This window comes from Erinaceus europaeus, chromosome 8 (assembly GCF_950295315.1).
Source record: "Erinaceus europaeus chromosome 8, mEriEur2.1, whole genome shotgun sequence".
NCBI lineage: Eukaryota > Metazoa > Chordata > Mammalia > Eulipotyphla > Erinaceidae > Erinaceus > Erinaceus europaeus.
The window spans coordinates 110052711-110073155 of NC_080169.1; the positions used below are offsets into that span (position 1 = coordinate 110052711).

Sequence of the window (20445 nt, forward strand, 5' to 3'; positions counted from 1 at the left end):
TTTTTCTTCCAGGGTGATCGCTGAGGCTCTGTGACTGTACTACGAATCCACTGCTCTTGAGGTCATTTTTTTTTCTATTTTTCTTATAGGACAGAGAGAAATTGAAGGGAGGGGAAATAGAGAGGGAGAGACACAGACAGACACCTGCAGACCTGCTTCACCAACTGTGAAGCAACTCCCCCAACCCCCCGCAGGTGGGGAGAGGAGGGCTGGAACAGGGACCCTTACTCAGGTCCTTGTGCCTCATACTATGTGCGCTGCCACCCAGTACCTACGTAATGGCTTCTTGCAACACCAGAGCTGCTTCAGCTATGCCATTTTGAGTAGATGCAGAAAAAGCACACAGAGAAATATACAGGAAGCACTAATTGCTGGAGAAGAGATGGGGAAAAAATAGCCACATCAATGAGCCCAAGACCACAGTGGGAATAGTCGTTGATCATTTGTGGATTCATCCATGTATCATTTTTAAGCATTACATGTAGTTCCTGGAAGAGACACTTCTCCATAAATAGGAGAGCAATTTACTGGAAGCCAAAGACCAGCTTCCAAGCATCCCACCTGTTCTGGAAAAGGTATTACCTCTCATATATAACTGGGGGGGGGGCAGCGCACCCTTAGATAACAGCAAAGTTTGCTCCCTTTACAACTTCCACGAAGCTGTTCTCAGAAGAAATTAGATTTGTCTAGAAACGGAGATTTCACAACAGTTGATGTAAATTAGAACAGAGCTGGTGGTGATGCCTTGAAAGGTGGGGCCATGGACTTCTACACACAAATTAGGCAGATTTCAAAAGTAATGCTAGGACAGTCAGAAAAATCTACCACTTGTCTGCTTTACGATCACCATTTGACATCTTTGTCTTTATAAGCCTTTGATCAGAACATTGAATGCATGTCTTCCTATGTAGGCAAAACACTTTTCCTGATCAAACTGGACTCCTTGTTAAACTTACTACAGTATTTTCCTTTCTTTTCCATCTTTGAGACCCTTCAGTTGCCAACCAATTCTCAATACTATGAAATCTTGGCCACAACCCAGCTCTGGCTGCAACCAAATTTTGCTTTATGCCATATTACTTAGGGAAAAAAAATCATCTCAGTTAAACAGACTATCCCTTTGTGAAGTCATCAGTAAATGTCAAACATGGCCTTGAAAAACATACCTGTTCATTTGTCCTATTTTTCTGGAAGGCAAATCCAAATCCTTACATGTGCAAGTAGCCTGTGTTTGTGTTCTGAGTTGCAAAACAGGAGAGTTTGATAATTAGGTGGTCAGCTATGTTGACTTTTCTCCATACATTCAACAAATATGTTGAGGCAGCTATTTTTCCCCCAAAATCAGTGAGCCTGGGGAGCATACGTCATATGGAGACGCAGAATACAGTTGCTGTAAAAATGAAATGCTATTCTTAGAATACCTATGTCATTACTTGAACTGAATCTCCTTTACAATGAAATGGCTGCTGCTTAGCAACTAATGCAAAGGAAGAGCCTATTTCTCTCCCCTCACCACTCCAGCCAGATAGGAGAATTAAAATATGTGCCATCACATTTGTGGTTTCCAGTTTTCCTGTCTGCAAAAGAGCAGTTGAGGATGAGAGTGAGGTCTCCACCCCCCCTTTGTCAATGCAACATGGATTTGGCCTGCCAGCTGGTGGCTGAGCCCTACTCTGTCCACTGTGATTAATGATTGAGATAAATGCAAAGGAAATAAAAGGAAGGAAGGGGAAATGTTGCTATCTGTCTTTCCAGAGGGCTGTGTATGGAAATGCTCTGAAATGAAAAGAACATGAACTTTCAGATCAAAAAAAAAAAAACTTAGATTGACCCTGGTTAGATGCCTTGCTGAGTTGTGGTTTGGGGAAAGTCACCTAGTTTTCATGACTGTTTGCTGAATGGTACAGTGGCTGTGAGAAGAGTATCTGTTCTACCTGTTGTCTAAGGTTGTTTTGAGGGTAAAATTAGATCAGTTATTTGAAAGCAGTTTATAAATGGTAAATCCCCAAAAGCACCATGTACATTTTTAAGTACCTAAATTTAGTTGGTATTAACAGTTTAAGAAATCTCCAGAAATTCTCTTTTTAAAAACCCTTCAGATTTTGTTATTATTTCACACTGGCTTGTGGAATGCTTCTATTTTCATCTTTAAATAGCTTGCATGCTTATTTTTGAAATAGAGATTTCTTTTCCCCCTAGGAAATTCTGAAGGTTTTGTTCAAGTGTGAAAGAATGACTCAGGGTTTGCAATGGTCCTTTGGAACTTTCTAGGTGGATATAGCTGCATCTGTGAATATACTTATGGATTCTGAAAGATGCTGTTATGGAAAAGCTTACATTGTAAGCACTTGTAGTCTGAATAAGCCCTCCATGTAAAGGTGAAAGACTAAACTCAGGAGTTAACAATGGTCCTATGAACCATTATTTCCCCCCCAATAAGATTGTTTTGAAAAAGACTCACCTCTTTTGAGAAGATTCCCTATAAAGATCAAATGGTGCTTACCACACGGAGTGCAACACAAGCTGACCCCAACTTCTTCACTAGACTCCAAGCCATTGCATCCTTACATCTTCCTTCACTTTCACTCTGACTGCAGTCAAACATAAAGCCTTATTCTTGTAGAATTTGATGGAGGGCATACCAAACTACAATCCTGGAAACTCATATCCTGTCTCCCAGGAAACTAGACTCACACCCTCTTCTCCCTATGTAATGGGAAATTCATCTGGTTTTAAAAATCACCACCATAGGGAGTCGGGCAGTAGCGCAGTGGGTTAAGCACATGTGGCGCAAAGCTCAAGGACCGGCATAAGGATCCCGGCTCCCCACCTGCAGGGGAGTTGCTTCACAGGCAGTGAAGCAGGTCTGCAGGTGTCTGTCTTTCTCTCACCCTCTCTGTCTTCCCCTCCTCTCTCCATTTCTCTCTGTCCTATCCAACAACAACGACATCAATAACTACAACAATAAAACAACGAGGGCAACAAAAGGGAAAATAAATAAATATAAAAAAATTTTTTTAAATCACCACCATGAGCTGAGGGTATGGATCGACCTGCCAATGTGCATGTCCAACAAAGAAGCAATTACAGAAGCCAGAACTCCCACCTTCTACCCTCCTAAAAGAATTTTGGTCCATACTCCCAGAGAAGTAAATGATAGAGGAAGTAAACCTGAGGGCCCTGTACCCCCATTCCACCAGGACCCAAAGTGCTTGTCACCAGGAATCTTGTTTTTATACCACCAATGAAAGGGAAGCAAGTCTGGAAAACACCAGAGAAAGCCAGGCACTGCTTCACTTCTGAGAGAGAAGAGGGGAAAAGGAAAGACATTTGGAAGTAGTAATGAGTGTAGGGGTGAACTAGAAAGGGAGTGAAGGCAGGATCATTGAAAAAAAATGGAGAATATGATACATCTAAGAAATTTAAAAAAAATAAGAGGAAAAATACATATCAATATATAGATAGGTGATAGATAGATGAGAGAGAGAGAGAGAGAGAGAGAATATCAGCCCACATTGGTGACCTTGGGAGAATTACTGTAGTTTCCAATGGAGGGAATGGGGACATAGAACTATGGCGGTTGGAACCGTATGGAATTATACCCATATTATCTTACAATTTTGTAATATAAGATTCAACCACTAATAAAATAAAAATCACTGCCACAGAAAATACAAACTTGGCCGTCTTATAATTACAAATGTCAGAGCTGAGTCCATGTTTGGGCAGGGAAGGCACTTTATTCTCTGTCAACCAGCCTTTATTGGGCCCATTCTCTGTTTTCTTCCTTAGGCCTGGCTGAGTCCACCAAGATGGAACAACTTTGATCTCTCCTTCCCAGAAACCTCAGTCTAAGAACTCACTAGCTGGTGAAAATGTGACTATTCCCACACGAACTGGGAAAGGATGTGAGCAAAACGAAATGAAAAGTGACATTAGGGCATCAACAGGTAAATAAATACACAGCTCTAAGACCAGGCAGTGGCTCACCTGGTTGAGCACAATATGCAAGGATCCAGGTTTGAGCCCGTAGTCCCTAACCGCAGGGGGAAAGCCTTGCGAGTGGTGAAGCAGTGCTGCAGGTGTATCTCTCTCCCTCTCTATCTCCCCTTTCCCTCTCGATTTTTGACTATCTCTATCCTATCAATAAAGATAATAAAAAAAAATTAAAAATAGACACAGATCTTGGCTCTGCCACTTAATGGTTATGCGACCTCTGGAAAGTTGCTTTTTCACCTCAGAGCCTCAATGTCCTAGTCTGTAAAATGGAAATAAAAATCTCTCTTCATTTGGTGGTTACAGTGAAATGGTATATGTGAAATCTTTAGCAACTCCCTGCACAGGCTACACATTTGATAAAATCAGTCGTCTATAATGAATGAGATTCACAAATAGGGAAATAAGTAAATTAACTTGCAGTCTGATTTTGAAGCAATAATATATCTATTCTCACTCCCTTTCCCTATAATAAAAAAGGTACCAAAGTGTCTCTTAGACTTTGTGAGAACAGTGGTGGTTATCTAGGGTGGAGGCAAAGCAGGTGGGAAGTGCTGTGACTTGTGTACCATATATGGGTGTGAAACTATACTTTGAAATTGTATGATATTGGAAACCAGTGTTGAACTGTTAAGTTACTTAACAATATTTTTAAAGGAAAATCATTGCCCTTCTTTTAGTAGGGCTTCAGATGTCTCTAGAAGTACAAATGTTGACTTCACTATCTTGGAAATTTGCCCATCAGATATATTTGTTGAGAGAAAAGGCAGACTGGGCTAAGAAGGAAGCCCATCCCTAGGTGTTTGCTCCACCTAGGAAGTGAAAGCTCTGCTGCTTCTAGGGGTCAAAATCCACTTCCTGTCTAACTTGAAACCCAGAGGACAGTGGAGAGAAAGAAAACTAGGTTATAGCTTACTCTCTGCTAGGAGACACTTTTTAAAGCCAGGATCTCTTCTTGAAAACCTCATCTGGGAATGCTGAGAGAGGCTGCCTGAAGCCTCCACATGCAGAAGGACTATGGTAAAAACAGTTCCTTCAGTCTGAAGAACACTCCAGAAGTTCGTCTCCAAGAGACACACAGAACCCTTTCTAATTGTTTCCACATATGCTTACAGAAAGTTCTTTACTTATCTCTAAGCAAATTGTTTTTAAGTTCCCCAAAGAAAAGAAAGACAGAGGCCAGGCAGTGGCACATCTGGTCAAGCGCACACATTACAGTGTGCAAGGACCCAGGTTCAAGCCCCTGGTCCCTATATGCAAGGGGAAAGCTTTACATGTGGGTAAGCAGACTACAGGTATCAGTTGCTTTCATTCCCCTCCCCTCTCAATTTCTCTCTGTCTCCACCAACAATAAGTAAATAAAAATATTTATTTAAAAAGAAAAGAAAAACAGAAGCTAAATGTTCCATAAATACTAATATGTATGAAAGAAAGATCCACTTATTATTGATGTTTTGAGATTTTCAAGGAGTCTATTTTTCAACTACCTTCTAAAAACCCGTGTGATTTTTTCTTGCTAAGTGATTCACAGAGGCAACCAAACTGCCTTAAAAAATGGATTTACTCCTTCAATGCTTACATGATAGTCCTAAGCCAGTTTCATTTGTTTGACAGATAGCTGAAATTTTACAGAAAACATTTTGTTGCTTGACTTGATGAAGAGAACTGATAGGACATCCCATGAGATTGCCATTTCTGAAAGAATTCAGAAGCAGCATGTGAGAAGGATGGGTTTCCCCTCCTGGCCAGGACAAGGCAGTAAGCCATCAGCAGGATAAAGGGTGTAGACATTAGGAGACCTGGTTAGGCACACACATTACAGTGCATAAGGACCTAGGTTCAAGCCCCTGGCCCCTACCTGCAGGAAGAAAGCTTCACAAGTACTGAAGCAGGGCTGCATGTGTCTCTCTGTCTCATTCCCTTTTGATCTCTTCCTCCTCTCAATTTCTGTCTCTGTCCAATAATAAATAAATAAAATATTATTTTAAAAAAGGACACAGACATTGTCAAGCCAGACCAGAAGAGAGATTATCTCTGTATTGGAGTCACTAGAGACAATTCTGGTTCTAGTGCTTCTGTCTTTATTTCCTTATGCATCATCTGATACTATAGCTGGGAAACTTCAATCTTCCACATCTAACTTTGTGCTCCCAGACAATCATATGGGTGTGTGGCTGGCTGTTCCATGATTATTCTGCAAGCTGACCAAGTCTGTCTTCTTTGACCTTGACCTCAGGCTGGCTCAGTCATCCAGATCACTCAGAAACAGCTCCCTCCCCATATCCACCAGTCAAAGTGAACTCTTACTTTAGTAAGTTATGAAAGGAAAATCACATATTATCTGCCTTAATGAAGGCCGAGGTCTACAGGTAGTACATCCTACTTATATAGCTGTCTCATTTTCATAATATAGCAACAATTTGATTGCAATCTACTGATACTTGGCGAATGTTCAGTAATTTGAAAAGAGACTTGAGAGACATGGTCCTGATATGAACTTAAGTATGGATGACACCACTCTTAGAAACACACCCAAAGCACTTACTTGCTAATAGGTGACATTTTTAATATCAACCCTCCAATAATTCTACAAGGGAGGTACTACTTTAATTACCATGATATAGGTAGAAAGATTAAGGCATAAGAAAGTGACTGGACCATGGTAACACAGCAGGAAGAGGTGAAAAACTGCTGATCAGTGAGATGGCTCAGTGGATAAAGCATAGGACCCTCAAGCGTGAGGTCCCAAGTTCAATCCCCAGCAGCACATGTACTAGAGTGATGTCTGGTTCTATCTCTCATCCTATCTTTCTTCATTAATAAATAAATAAAATGTTTTTTTAAAAAAAGAAGTGAAAATGGAATCTAGGCAGCAGGGATGCAAAGCATAAGAACACTAAACCCAGACAGTGCTGCCCTTTCTCTTCTGTAGTTACAAAGTAAGAATATTGAGATTTGGACAAGCAACAGAGCTCACCTGGGAGTTTGCCCACTTTATCTTGCATGCGAATAGGTTTGAGTCTGGCCCCAGTAACCCTTGGACAAGCTTCAGTGCCATGGTCTCTTTCCTTCCATCTCTTTCTGTCTGTGTCTCTGTATGAAAAAGTCAACCCACAGCAGTGAAGCCCACCCAAAAATCAAAATGGAGATTTGACTGCAACATAATTTTTATCAAACCATTTTTATTCATGATTAATAGTGGTTTACAAGACTGTAAAATTATAAGAGATTATAGGACACAGGCCCACACTGTATCCACTACCAAAGGTCTATGCCTCCACTCTTCCAACGATATCCACCATAGTTCTTACAACCTCTTAGAGGCAGTTTGTTTGCTTCTGGTTTTTTTTTCTCTCTCCTATCTTTCTCTCTCTCTCTCTCTCTCTCTCTCTCTCTCCTTCTCTCTCAAGTCCATGTGTACACGTTCTCTAGATTCCACATCTCAGCTTAATTATCACTGTCTTGAGATTTGATCATTTCCATGTGGACTTCAGTCAGCAAGTCTGACCACTAGCAGTACAACGTAAATCAGAATGGATGTCTCTATCAAAAAATCAATTGCTCTAAAAGAAGGAGGAAGAGGAGGAGGAGGAGGAGAAGCAAATACACAGAATTTGCTCCACTTATAAGGTTCTAAAAGCCTTGGGACTGGCAGGAGAGAATGCTGAAATTCACCTGCAAATTATTCTTCCCACCACTCCCCACCCACAGACCTCTAGCCATTGACTCCACACACACGCACATACACATATACCTGATGGCTGGGTTTTATCTAGAATAATCCAAGCAGCCTCATTTCACCTCTCTTGGAAGACAGAGGATGTTAGGAAACTCACCAGTCATTCCTCAAAAGTCTGGTATGTTTCACGCATAAAAGCACCTGGCACTTTTTTTTTCCCCCCTCGGACTTTTTTAAGAAGCATGTGAAAAAGAAGAAAAGGGGGTGGGGGGATTAGACTCACAAAGTCAACTACAAAATTCCTGAAATGACTTTTCCCCACAGTCAATCAGGTGATTAGAAAGGAGACAGTGAGTGTAGAGAAACTGATGGGGTGACTCTGGGCCAACAGGACAGATCCTGAGAACAGTGAGAACAGTGGGATCTTTCTGCATATCCACATTCTAATCACCAGAGGAAAAGTCAACTGAAAAATTCCCCAGGGAGAAAAATCAGTGATGCCCCCCTGGAAAAGGATGAGACAGACAGAGAGCTGGAGAGCTAATTAGTGCTACTCAGAAGGCAAATTAAGGCCTTTTCTCTGACAAGCTGCAAATAGCTAGTTAAGTAAGAGTTTCTGCCACTCTCTCCAGCCTCCACCAGCTGGCTAAAAGGCTGATGCAGGTACTCAAACAGGAAGTTGTAAACAGAAGCCTTCCTGGCTGGTGGACAAAGTGTAAATGAGAAAAAGTCAGACCTTGCTCTTAGGAGGAAGGAGAATCACAACTGAGATGGACAGGGAGCAGAGAACAGGAGTGGTTTATTTAAAGAGGGCAATTTCATTCATTCTGTCTGTATTTATCTAGAACCCACTGAAAAATGAGAACTGGACTTGAAGATTTAAATGATAAAGTGTAATGTCAATCTTAAAAGGAGCTCTAGTTTAGTAGGGGATAGAAATACATAAACATTAACTTTGGGGACTTGGTGGTGGCACACCTGGTTGAGCATACTCATTACCATGTGTAAAGGACCAGGTTCAAGTCCCCTCTCCCCACATGTAGGGGAAAAGCTTTTCAAAGCAGTGAAGCAATGCTGCAGGTGTCTCTGTATCACTCTGTCTATCTCCCCCTACCCTCTCAATTTCTATTTTTTCCCCTCTCAATTTCTGGGTGAAGCAGCGCTGCAGGTATCTCTCTGTCTCTCTCCCTATACCCTTTACCCTCAATTTCTGGATGTCTCTCTCCAAAAAATAAATATTTAAAAAAACAACTCTTTGCCAGGAACTTTACTGGGTCCTTTACATAAAGTGAGTCATTGGATTCTCATAAAAATATTCTAAGGTAAGTTTTATTCTGAGCCCATTGCAGAGATAAGTAGATTAACCCTCCAAAAGGATGCAGAACCAGTCAGAGATCAACTAGAAGGTGCCAGGTTAACACTTTTGTCTAGCTTCTATAAAAGGAAATTACTGTTCAGTCCTAACACAGATAATTGAAAGTGCTATGTAAGAAAAGTGAGGAACCTCAGAGAAGCAATTCCAGAAGCCAGACCTTCTACCTTCTGCACCCCACAATGATCCTGGGTCCATACTCCCAGAGGGCTAAAGAATAGGGAAGCTATCAAGGAAAGGAACTGGATATGGAGCTCTGGTGGTGGAAACTATGTGGAAATGTACCCCTCTTATCCTATAGTCTTGTCAATATTTCCATTTTATAAAGAAAAAATAAAAGTAAAAGAGAGGAACCGACCACCTATCTCAGAAAGCAAAGCTCAGCCCTAATGACTCTCTTCCTGATGAACATTTCACAGATGAATGACAGGAGCCTTGTGTGCACAGACATAATTTGACATTTTTAATTCTTTAATCTTCTTCTGCCTGGCATTGGCTTGTTACACCTTCCAGTAAGCACAGTAATCTCATCACTTAACAAGCCCCTCAGTTCACACAGTTCCAACCAGTTCAAACAATCTAAAATCAGCCCATTTTTACAGCTGTCAAGCAAATGAAATTTCAAAGGAAAATTTTTTTTTAAGCCTTAAAGCTTAGATTTCCTTTTCTTCTCTTTCCCTGCTTTCCTTAGTTATCCCTCTTAAGAGAAGCTTACCTATCATCATTAATGCAGTAAATACTGTGCTGAAATCAGAATCACAGTGTCTCAAGAAAAAAAACAATTGGATCTGTGTTATCAAATACAAGCCTGTGCAGGAAAGCAAATGGCTTGAACCTGTGAGAATGACCTATCTCAAAAGACCAAACATAATATTCTACTGAGGGATTCAGTGAAAGAGAAACTGGTATACACTGTTGGTGTAATGTTGACTGGTTCAGCCCCTATGGAAAACATGAAGAAGATTTTTTTTTTTTATATACCCATCTTTGATTTTATCCATATTCCTGTGAGAAAATAACTTACTCCAAACCCTAGCTGGGGGGTGTGTGAGGGGGGTGGGAATAGGATCTCAAATCAGGTGCCAGAATCAGGCAAGGATGAAGGCCTACAATGGAAAAGGGAGCCACCACACCCCCAAGTCCTCCCTTGTCAACTACCCAGAAGTCACACCATGCCCATGGTCTTGCTGCTCTTGAGTCTTCAGCTATTAAGTCTCAGTCTCATCTTTAATCATGAACAGGGGTCCCAGTTTCCCCCATGCTCTTTGGACCTGGATGAGTGGCTGGCTGCTCACTCCATGGTGACAGGAACATCTTCCACATCTCGGGGAACTGCGTTCTGAAGCTCACGCCTAATCTCAGTAGAGAGCTGTGGATGGGGCTGCAGGCGGAGCAGCTCTAAGAGGGCCTCTTTCTGTTCTGTGGCCAGGTCTGCCTTGTAGCGCTGAACCAAAGTCAGGAGGCACTGGTGCCAGAGCACAGGCAGTTCCCGCTTCTCTGTCCGGAACCCTAGGAAGTGGAAAACCAAGGCATCCAGCACTCGGTAGGGCAGCAGCAGCAGCAGGCGCAGGAAGATGCTGTTGGCACTACTGTACTCCATCTCAGCAATTTTCAGCATGGCCGCACTAGAGTGCAGCACAGGGATGGAGCATTTGGTGATGATGCTACCCACGATGATGGCTTCCTGGAGGGTACAGGTGCCTGACTCGCACAGTGGAATCAGGATCCCTTTGAACCAAGCTCCGGGTTTGAACAGGGCCTTCTTGAGTGCCATGTAGAGGTGGAAATTGAGCCGTTTGTATTCAGCAATGTCATCTCGTACTCGGGGGAGTAGGACAAGGTTGTAGAAGCGCTGGGCCATGCGTTCCTTCAGATTAGAGGCGAATATCCTTGTGGCTTGGTACATGGCAACTGCAGTCCAGGTCTCAGGCTCAGTGATATAGAGGATTTGCTCCCAGTTGGAGAGTGCAGGAATGATCTTAAACGCCTTGGGCAGCTTACCACTTCGGTACTTAGATAGCACCTCCCGGACCCCTCTGTAAACTTCCAGAACCCGAGAATCCAGCTGAGCCATAGGGAAGCCTGACACCTCGGACATGACTGTCTTAACCTCCGTTTGCTTCTCAGTCAGCTTCTCCATGATGATGTCAGCCAGGGTGCGTCTGGCAGGAGAGTTCTTGTTCATGAACAATTCAATGGCACGCTCATCCTCCAGGTCCACCACCACCTCTGCATGGTGGTCTGTCACTGTCATTGTGGCAGCCTTCTCCAGGGTGGGCCACTCCTCATCATCTGATCCATCCTGTGGCACTCCTGGACCCAGACTGGTGGTGGGTTCCCGCGCCGCGGACCTCGCCCCAGCCCCGTGCTAGGCCTCGAGTTCCTCCTGCTGCTGCAGCGCTTGCTGCAGAATCCACCGGGTCAGCCGCGGGCCCACGTACTCCTCCTCCTCCTCCTCGCAGGTTGCGCGACCTCGCCGTTTTTCCCGGGTCCCTGCGTGTACAGCTTCCCCAGACAGGATCTGCTCGGCCAAGGGGGCATGTTTTTCGCCGCCGGCCCCACGGGCAGGCTTGATTTTGGGCATCTCTCCGGGAAATCGCTGCCCATAAGGTTCATACGTGGGGACTGGCATGAAGAAGATTCTTTAAGGGCTGGGTGGTGGCGCACCAGGTTAAGCGCACATGTTACAATGCGCAAAGACCCAGGTTCAAGTCCCCAGTGCCCACCTCCAGAGGGAAAGTTTCACAAGCAGTGAAGCAGTGCTGCAGGTGTCTCTCTGTCTCTCTCCCTCTCTATCCCCACCCATTCCCTCTCGATTTCTGGCTGTCTCTATCCAATAAATAAAGATAATTAAAAAAAATTAAAAGAAGATTCTTTAAATAAATTTAAAAAAAAAACAGACCAGGAGTCCAGTGGTAGCACAGCAGGTTAAGAGCAAGTGGCATGAAGCACAAGGACTGGGGTAAGGATCCCAGTTTGAGCCCCCCGCTCCCCACCTGTAGGGGAATCGCTTCACAGGCAATGAAGCAGGTCTATAGGTGTCTATCTTTCCCCTCTGTGTCTTACCCTCCTCTTTCCATTTCTCTCTGTCCTAACAACGATGATATCAATAACAACAACAATAATAACCGCAACAACTATTAGGCAAAATAAATAAATATTAAAAAAAATTAAAAGACATACCTACTATATGATCTAACTATTTCACCCCTAGGTGTTTACTGGAAGAATAGTAATGCACTAGTTCTAAAAGATAACACACATACACACACTATATTTGTTACAGTATTATTTCCAACAGATGAGATAGGGAAACTATACAAGTGCCCAATGACAGATAAGCAGGCAACGAAGTTGTGGTCCATACACACACAATGGCATATTGCTCACATACAGGAAAGGATGAAATTTTTCCTTTGACCAGTATATGGATAGAACTCAAGAGAAGGTGACAGTGAAATAGCTCAGAGGATAATACTGATTGAGCTCACTTGTGTGTGGGCTATAAAGAAACAAAACAAGGACACAAAGTAAAGAGAGAGAGAAAAAAAACCTTAAGCTTTTACTGCAGAACTAAACTTACCAAAGGGAGAGGGTGTAAGAGTTTGGAAGGATGGAAAGGACCAATGGGTGGTGGTGGAGGGATACTAGGACTTTGGTGGTTGGTGAGTTGTGGTAACACACTCCATGGAAAGGTATGGAAGTAGACCCTAAAACATAAGGAGTCTTGTAAAGTCAGTTTACCTCAATATAAAGTCAAAATGAGAAATCATAAGTAAAATAACATAAATGTCACAGCCCAACATGTGGACAACTATGATTCTTTCTGGATGCTTCTGGTCTTAGAGTGAGTGCCTCTGAACCCACTTCAGGGAAGCATCAGGGCTGAATAGGAGTGTGGATCGCAGGCCCCAATCCAGAAGGAGATAGGAAGTATAGCCAGCCTGAGTTCTCACCAAGAATCATCATTTCCTCAGATGAGACAGTGAGGTGGCACACATTACAGTGAGAGTGGATCCAGGTTTGAGACCCCAGTTCCCACCTACAGAGCAGAAACTTCACAAGAGGTGAAGCAGGGCTGCAGGTGTCTCTCTTTCTCTCTCCCTCTCTATTTCCCCATTCCCTCTCAATTTCTCTCTATCTCTAGCAAATAAATAAAACGTTTATTTTAAAAAAGAAAGTTAAGTTTCTTTTAAGAACAAAAAGCTACTCTCTTCTGATCTAAGTTGGAAATGTGAGACAATGCTGGTTGGTTGGTTGGTTGGTTGGTTAGTTTTATCAAATAACTGTATTGCATAGCTCTGTCTTATGCTGGTATGGAGAATGGAACCTGGGACTTCAGAGGCTCAGACATGAAAGTCTTCTGTAGAGTCATTAAGCTATCTCTCCCACCTACAGCAATGCTGCTATGACTGCAGCAGAATGAAGGATTAGCAAAGTTCCCTTTAGTTCCCCCTCCCCCTAAGAACACAGAACCCAATGCTGTCACTCTCCAGTGTAGATCAAGCCTTTAGAAGATGAGTTAGAGCAGATTAAATACTCAGGACAGTGTTTCAATAACAGCCTTTCCTTGTGTGTACACACACACGCCTCACCTGAGGAATTACCAATGAAGAAAATTTTAACTTAGAACCAATGTGTGAAACAGAAACCAAGAGATAAAGTAGATGGAAGTGATTTACAAAGGGGAATGCTGTGGTCTGGGAGGTGGCATAGTAGATAAAGCAGTGGATTCTCAAGCATGAGGACCCAAGTTCAACACTCGGCAGCTCATGTAACAGAGAGATGCTCTGATTATCTTTCTCTAGGTACTTCCATCTCTCTCATTAGAAATAAATAAAATATTAAAAGGGGAGAATACTGAGTACTGATATTAAAGAGAAGGACACTTTCACATATACTGCTGATTCCCATGAGAAGAAAACCAAGATGCATTCTACCCTATTTGGATCTCAGTGCTTAATATATCAGTCATCCTTCTAGTCATATTCATTTTCAGGGAGAAAAATATTAGGTGCTTACCATCAACTGATAAGAGATAATAGACTCATTTTTCCCTAGTTCCCTAACTCAAAAAGAGTTGTGCTTCTTGCTGCTCTTAAGTACTGAGTACCAAGTATGCCCTATTAGGAAGGTCTGGGATCACCATTTTGGTTTCTAATGGAGAAACTAAGCACTAGCATCAAGTAATAATTGACCAGGCCTCCATTCAAGCAAAGTACACTTCATCATTTATTCTGCGTTAATCAAGGAGACACAGGCCAGTTCTTCACTGAATCTAGGCTCACCTACACAACAGCTGTGTGATTTTCATCCAAAGGCGTAAAGAACTCTAACAGGGGTATCTTCATAGAGATGGCAGGTGTCATGTAGGTGGTTTTGTTCTCAAGAGAAAAACCAGTGTATTTTTCAGACGATCATGAATTCATAGTCATTTTCGCTTCTAGAAGGGCAGAGGAGTTCCTGAAAATTATGTTGTCAAAGGCACAGGGTTCAAAGGATAAAGTATAAACTATGGTAATGACCTGTGGAATACTTCAAAAGAAGAGAGAGAAAAGCTCAGACTGAACATATGCGTATGTACACACACAGGTGAAAGTAAAATTTAGGGCAATATCATGCAGTCTAAAAAGAAAATCCTTAGAAGTCAAATCAGGAGATTTTTTTTAGAATTTATTTTATCTTATATTTTATTTACTATTTATTAGACAGAGACGGAGAGAAATAAAGGGGGATTGGGGAAGGGAGAGAAGAAGAGACAGAGAGACACCTGCAGACTTGTTGCAACACTCATGAAGCTTTCCTCCTACAGGTGGGGACCAGGGGCTTGAACCCCAGCCCTTGAGCACTGTAATGTGTGTGCTTAACCAGATGCAACACTACCTGGCCCCTGAGATTAGGATTTAAATTCTGCCTTTTTTCTCAAAGTCTATGTTTTAAGTTCTTTTTCTATAAAAGAGAAATATCCATAACCACACCATAGAATTGGCATGGAGAATTAAGATAGAATATCCAACCATTTTTATAGCACAGAAGACAAAGAAAATCAACAAAATACATTTTCTCTTTTCCCTCCCCTGTATATCTCTACTAGATTTTTTTTATTCCACAAATTTAAATGGGAATTATTAAAGCAGGTTTTTTTAAAAAAATGTTCCTACACGTTACATAGTCATTGGCACATATGTATCTGTTGCAGTACCATAATTTGCAAAGAAAAAGGAAGTAGTAATTTTCAGAGAAAAGTACCAGCTCGCTTGCACTGCTTTCTAAAACCTTCAGTTTTACGGTCGACCGAGACTATTTGCTCTAGGGGAACAAAATCTGAAATAAAGGGAAAAAATCTCATGGGAAAAAATGGTTCCCCCCCAAAAAAGCCAAGAAAGAAAAGATAATGAGGGAAAATCGAGGGGTATAGAAAGGAGTTTATTTTACTTAACAAAGTAAAAGTCAGGCAAAATGAATAATCTGCCTCCAGAAATGGTTATTTAAAGGCTTTTTGTAAAGGGCTCTGGTTCCTAAAAAGACAGGAGTCATTGCCTAAGCCCACCCACTCCTCATTTATTTTTAAATCCTAGCTTATATGTTCCTTAGCAACAGAAGGAGCAGATGAGACCCCCCTACACACAGGCATACGTACACCCTCTCCCAAAAAACCCCTTCTTCTTTCCTGGCAAGTGTCATTTTGCAAGTGTGCAGCTCTTTAAAAGACATTTTGGACCTATCTGTGAGTCTCTTCTTTCCCACAAGGGATCCCCCCTTACCCAGCCGTCACCCTATACAGTCTAAAGGGATCCTTCCACTTTGATTCCATGTGTGAGATCCCCCTGATTTCCTTCTACTTACCACACTGACTAGAGTCCTCAGGTGCCCCCCAAATGTGACTTGATCCTTACTGAGAGGTCAAAGTTCAACTCTAGCCAAGGACATTTCTTCCATACAGACCATTCATTCACCTGCCTACAGAAAGGTCAGGTCCAGCTACCTTTGAGTCCAAAACAAGAAAATGACTGCTATGGTCAGTGGGCTGGCCATTCTCTGTAGCTCTAAAAAGCAACAGTAATGATATTGATGATGAGAGCTATAATGGACTAGGCCAGTTTAGTGAGTACATACTATGTGCAAAGACCCCCAACACATACTATGTGTTCAACTCTCCAATCCCCATCTGCAGAGAAGAAGCTTCATGAGTAGTGAAGCAGTGCTGTGGGTATCTCTCTTTCATTCTCCCTCTTTTTTTTTTTTAATTTCTCTCCAGTCAGTAGATCTCAATGCTAGCACAATTAATACATTATTCCTGGCAACCATATCCCCACCACACACACATTTTTATTCAAGAAGACAGAGAGAAATTGATAGGGTAGGGGGACATAGAGAGGGAGAGAGATGGAGAAACACCTGTAGCACTGCCTCATCACTTATGAAGTGTCCCCCCTGCAGGTGGGGAGCAAGTGATTGAATTGGGACCCTTGTGTGTCCTTATGCATGATACTATATGTGCTTAACCAGGTGTGTCACCACCTAGCCCCCTTTCACTCTCATTCTCTATCTTTCCCTTCCAACTTGGTTTATCTCTGTCCACATTGGGCGCCAGATTTCGGGGTGTCTCTCTCCTTCTCCGGCAGGGTGTCCTCCAGGGGAAAGGTAACGGGCTGGTTCTTTCTCGCTCACGACAGGGGTGACACGAAGTAAAAGACACCAGGGGACTCTTAGAGTGAATCTAGAATCTGAGTCCTTGAGTCCCAGAATCCTAGAGTCCGTTTATTAGCAAAGTGGACATGAGTTAAATAGAAAAGCAATGGAGGTAATTATTGTTGCAATATGACAGAAATTACAGGTTTCTTAACGGTCAGCATGCCCCTAAGGTAGGGGGTTGGTATGACAGCAATTGATGAGATACAAGACAGTTATTTTCCATAACACAAGCAACTTAATTATCCAAAGGTATTTGAGAGAAGCATAGGGGTTAAACCCGTAGGGTGAGACAGAGAGAAGATGAATATCAAAAGGCCATATAGTTTGGAATCTCTCTTGTCTGGGGTCTGAGGTGTGTGATGAAGTGTGTGATAAGGTGTGTTCTTCTGTGATCAGAAGGTGACTTTGAATAAGTGAATCTGTGGCCATGTGGCCTGCAGTTAATGGAGGGAAGTATTGGACTTTCTGTGGGCCTGAGAGTCAAGAAGGAAAGAACCAAGTCTGAGTTTCCCCCCTTATGCTCACCTCGGTTGAGAGAGACTTACCAAGAGGTTATCTTCTCAGACCTCCATCCAGGGATGGGGGTGGTTCTCCCTAAGCTCTATCAGGCTCACACATGTTCCCAACACTCATTCTCTATCTTTCCCTTCCAACTTGGTTTATCTCTGTCCTATTAAATTAAAAAAAAAAAAAAGAAGAAGAAGAAGGAGGTGGATGGAAGGAGAAGGAAAAGAGGGAGGAGGAGGAAGAGGGGAAGGGAGAAGGAGGAGAAGAGGAAGAAGGAAAGGAGGAGGAAGAGAAGGAGGAGGAGGAGGAGGAGAAACAAATGGGTGTTCCCAGCTACCCAGCAGAACATATAACAGATGAAAACCCACTACCTTTGGTCTGTCTCCTCTGGCTTTGGGACTGCCCAGCCTTGTTTGGCTGGCCCAGTTTAAAAGTTCAAAGATCAACTGGTTCGCCACCGGGGGAAAAACTAGGGCAGCAATCCTCAGATCTTAGTGTACTTGAGCCCTGCCTGAGGAGCCTGTTAGCAACTCCCACCCACAGAGCATTTGGATTTTGCAAGTCTGGAGTGGCTAGCATTTTCATCCAGCCACCTGAGGTGACATTGATGTAGGTGGCTTTCTGACTTGGAGAAGGAAGAGCCTTGTTTAAAAAGGAAATGTGGTTGTAAGGCAGGATCTTTCGGCTGGAAGGCAGAGACAGTACTCTTTCTCTGCAGAACGCTGTGTCTGGGTTCAGGTCTCTGTGCATGCACATGTGTGTACATGTGTATGAGACTGCAATCCAGAAAGCCACAGCTCCACACAACACCCATTTTCAGGAGAGAGGCTCAGAGAATGAGCCCTGCCAAGAGGCTAGAGAGAATGATTTTCCTTGCAAACTCGTTTGGTTTGCTGGATCAGATTATGAATACCAGTGACACAGGAGCCCCAGAACCAAAAAAGCACTTCAGGCAATCAACCCCCCTCAGACTCACAGCTCCCAAATTAGACTGAGTGTAGTCCCTACCTCCCTGAGGGCCAGGCAAACCATTGCAATTAGGAAGGAGAACTGACAATGTCCTAGTAGACCTCCCTAGAGTTACCCCCCATTCTCTACCACGTATATTTAGACACTGGGGAAAAAAAATCACAAAGAGCAAGATCCATTTGGTTCTGGATCTTGCGAGTAACTAAAAGTGCAAGTCAGATGGGGAGCTCCCTTGGTGCTCAGTGAACAAATTCACACAGCAATGTAGGGGTATGAGGAAGATTGAAAGCCTCACCAGGGGACCATTTGAGAGAGACAGACTTTGACCCAGAGACACAGAGCACAAACCCTGGGGACCCAGGCTCCAGGCCAGGCAGATAGGATGGGGGATCCCAGGTGACTCACACTCACACCCCAGAAATACAACCACACACCCTCATGAACCCACACACCACTGTCATTGGCTTTTGCTTACATAACAGCACATGGTGTGACCACCTTAGGACTTTATAGGGCTTTCTGGAAAGGACTGCTAAATTCAGAAGGAACAGGATACTCTGAGCCCTAGCCAGCATACATTTTTAATTTGTATTCTTGGGTTTTAAAATGACAGAACAGTGTTGGTAGTCTCAGAAACTCTCAGAACCTCAACACGGCTTTAGTTTTGAGGGATGGGGAGGGGCCCCACTAAATCTTCAGTTCTCATTTGTGGATCTTGGACACAATTGGAAGTAAGTAACCTCTTCCCATAGTGGGGAGGGGGATATTTATCCCACACTGTCCTTATCTTGGAAATACATCCATCCTCAGGGTTATATGTGGCCCCATTCTTGCCCTCATCCCCTAGCTTTCCCCCTAGCTTGTTAACAGGCTCCTCTCTTCATTTATCATCTGGGGAGGGGGAGGGCAAGGGAGAGAGAGAAACGGACGTGTAATTAATGAAACCCCCTTGCAAAGGCTGGCTTGATTGTCCTTAACCACTGGCGTTTCTAAGTACCCATACCCACAACCCACTCTTCCTTAACTGGGGGCAGGGGTCGACGACACGGGTCCAAACTTCCTTATGGATTGCACTTCAACACAGGGACTTTTATTTTCTGCGCGCCTGGTGTTCTCAACTATTTAATAAGTGCCAAAGCTTCATGTCAGGTTAAGTCCCCGGGAGGTAGGAGGGTGGTGACTGAAGATGCCCCCGGGCTTGTAGGAACAATTTTGAGGACTTTTCTCAAGAAAGTTACGCACCCCTGTGTCTGCACTAGCAGCCTTCATCCCGTGTGTGTGTGTGTGTGTGTGTGTGTGTGCACGCGCACACACACACACACACACACACACACACACAATTTTCTGACTTCAGAAACCCAGACTTCTTTACCCCTCTTACAGGGAACGTTGTACTGGCGCGCACGAAGCTTCCCTCGAGCCGGGCACAGTGCATGAAAAGAGAACCTCTCCTCAGAAGGGGAAGATAACGAAGGTAAAAAGGAGAGAAAGAGAAAGGGAAATAAATGCCACCCAAATCTGTAAGCAGCGCCTTTCTGAGGGGAGCGGGTGGGTCTCATGCCTCTGCAGGCACCTGCTTCCAGCAGCCGGGCTCCCACGCCTACCTGTAAGACACCTGCTTACGGAAAGTTAAGTTCCTCAGTTTCTCCTCCAGCGCCTCCTCCTTTTCCTTCGGTCCGGTGGCCCCGGGCTCCTCCAGGGCAGCGGCCGCAGCTGCCCCCGCGCCCCGCGGGTCCACGCCGCCCTCAGCGCCCAGGCAGCAGCTCCCGGGGCCGCCCGTCGCCCCCTTCTCCTCTCCCGCCGGCGAAGAGGAGCTGGGGTTCATGGCGCCCGCACCTCAGGCGGCCACGGGGGGAGCCGAGGTGGCGCCGCTGCAGAGGCCGGGCGGGCTGCGGGCTCGGGCGGCGGCCGCCGGGCCAGGGGGGCGGGCAGGTCCGCGCGCCACTGGCAGGGGCAGCAAATGGCAGCCCCTTCCCGCAGCATCCATCCGCCACGGCCCCGCACCGGGGCATTGTGGGAAACTCCGTGCCTTCACTCCCCCCACCCGACCAATCAGAGGCCAGCTCCCTCTACCTCCCCCCTCCGCCCCCCTCCCCTCCCCGGGCGCCCGGCCTCTCCAGGTCTTCTCCGCCAGCCCGGGCTGAACCTGAACTCTGCCCTGAGTCTCCAGGGTTGGGGATGGCGGGGGAGGGGGGGAGTGCACAGGGGAACATTGCTGAGGAGTCTT

The 20445-nt window shown here is 44.2% G+C and overlaps 2 protein-coding genes across 3 annotated transcripts in view; both read right to left on the minus strand.

The window, feature by feature from the left end:
* The window catches only part of DGKI (diacylglycerol kinase iota), a 593672-nt gene extending 573438 nt beyond the window's left edge, over nucleotides 1–20234 (minus strand). For both annotated transcript variants that reach the window (XM_060196647.1, XM_060196646.1), the window contains exon 1: nucleotides 19823–20234. In XM_060196647.1, the coding sequence (XP_060052630.1) occupies nucleotides 19823–20043 (221 nt within the window). In that variant the 5' untranslated portion in view covers nucleotides 20044–20234. The remainder of the gene's footprint in view (nucleotides 1–19822) is intronic.
* LOC103115409 (bystin-like) lies at nucleotides 10110–11645 on the minus strand. Its single transcript, XM_060196645.1, is given in 1 exon segment — nucleotides 10110–11645. A coding segment is annotated over 1 exon segment (1293 nt). The 5' UTR covers nucleotides 11632–11645; the 3' UTR covers nucleotides 10110–10338.
* Nucleotides 20235–20445: the final 211 nt, after the last annotated feature.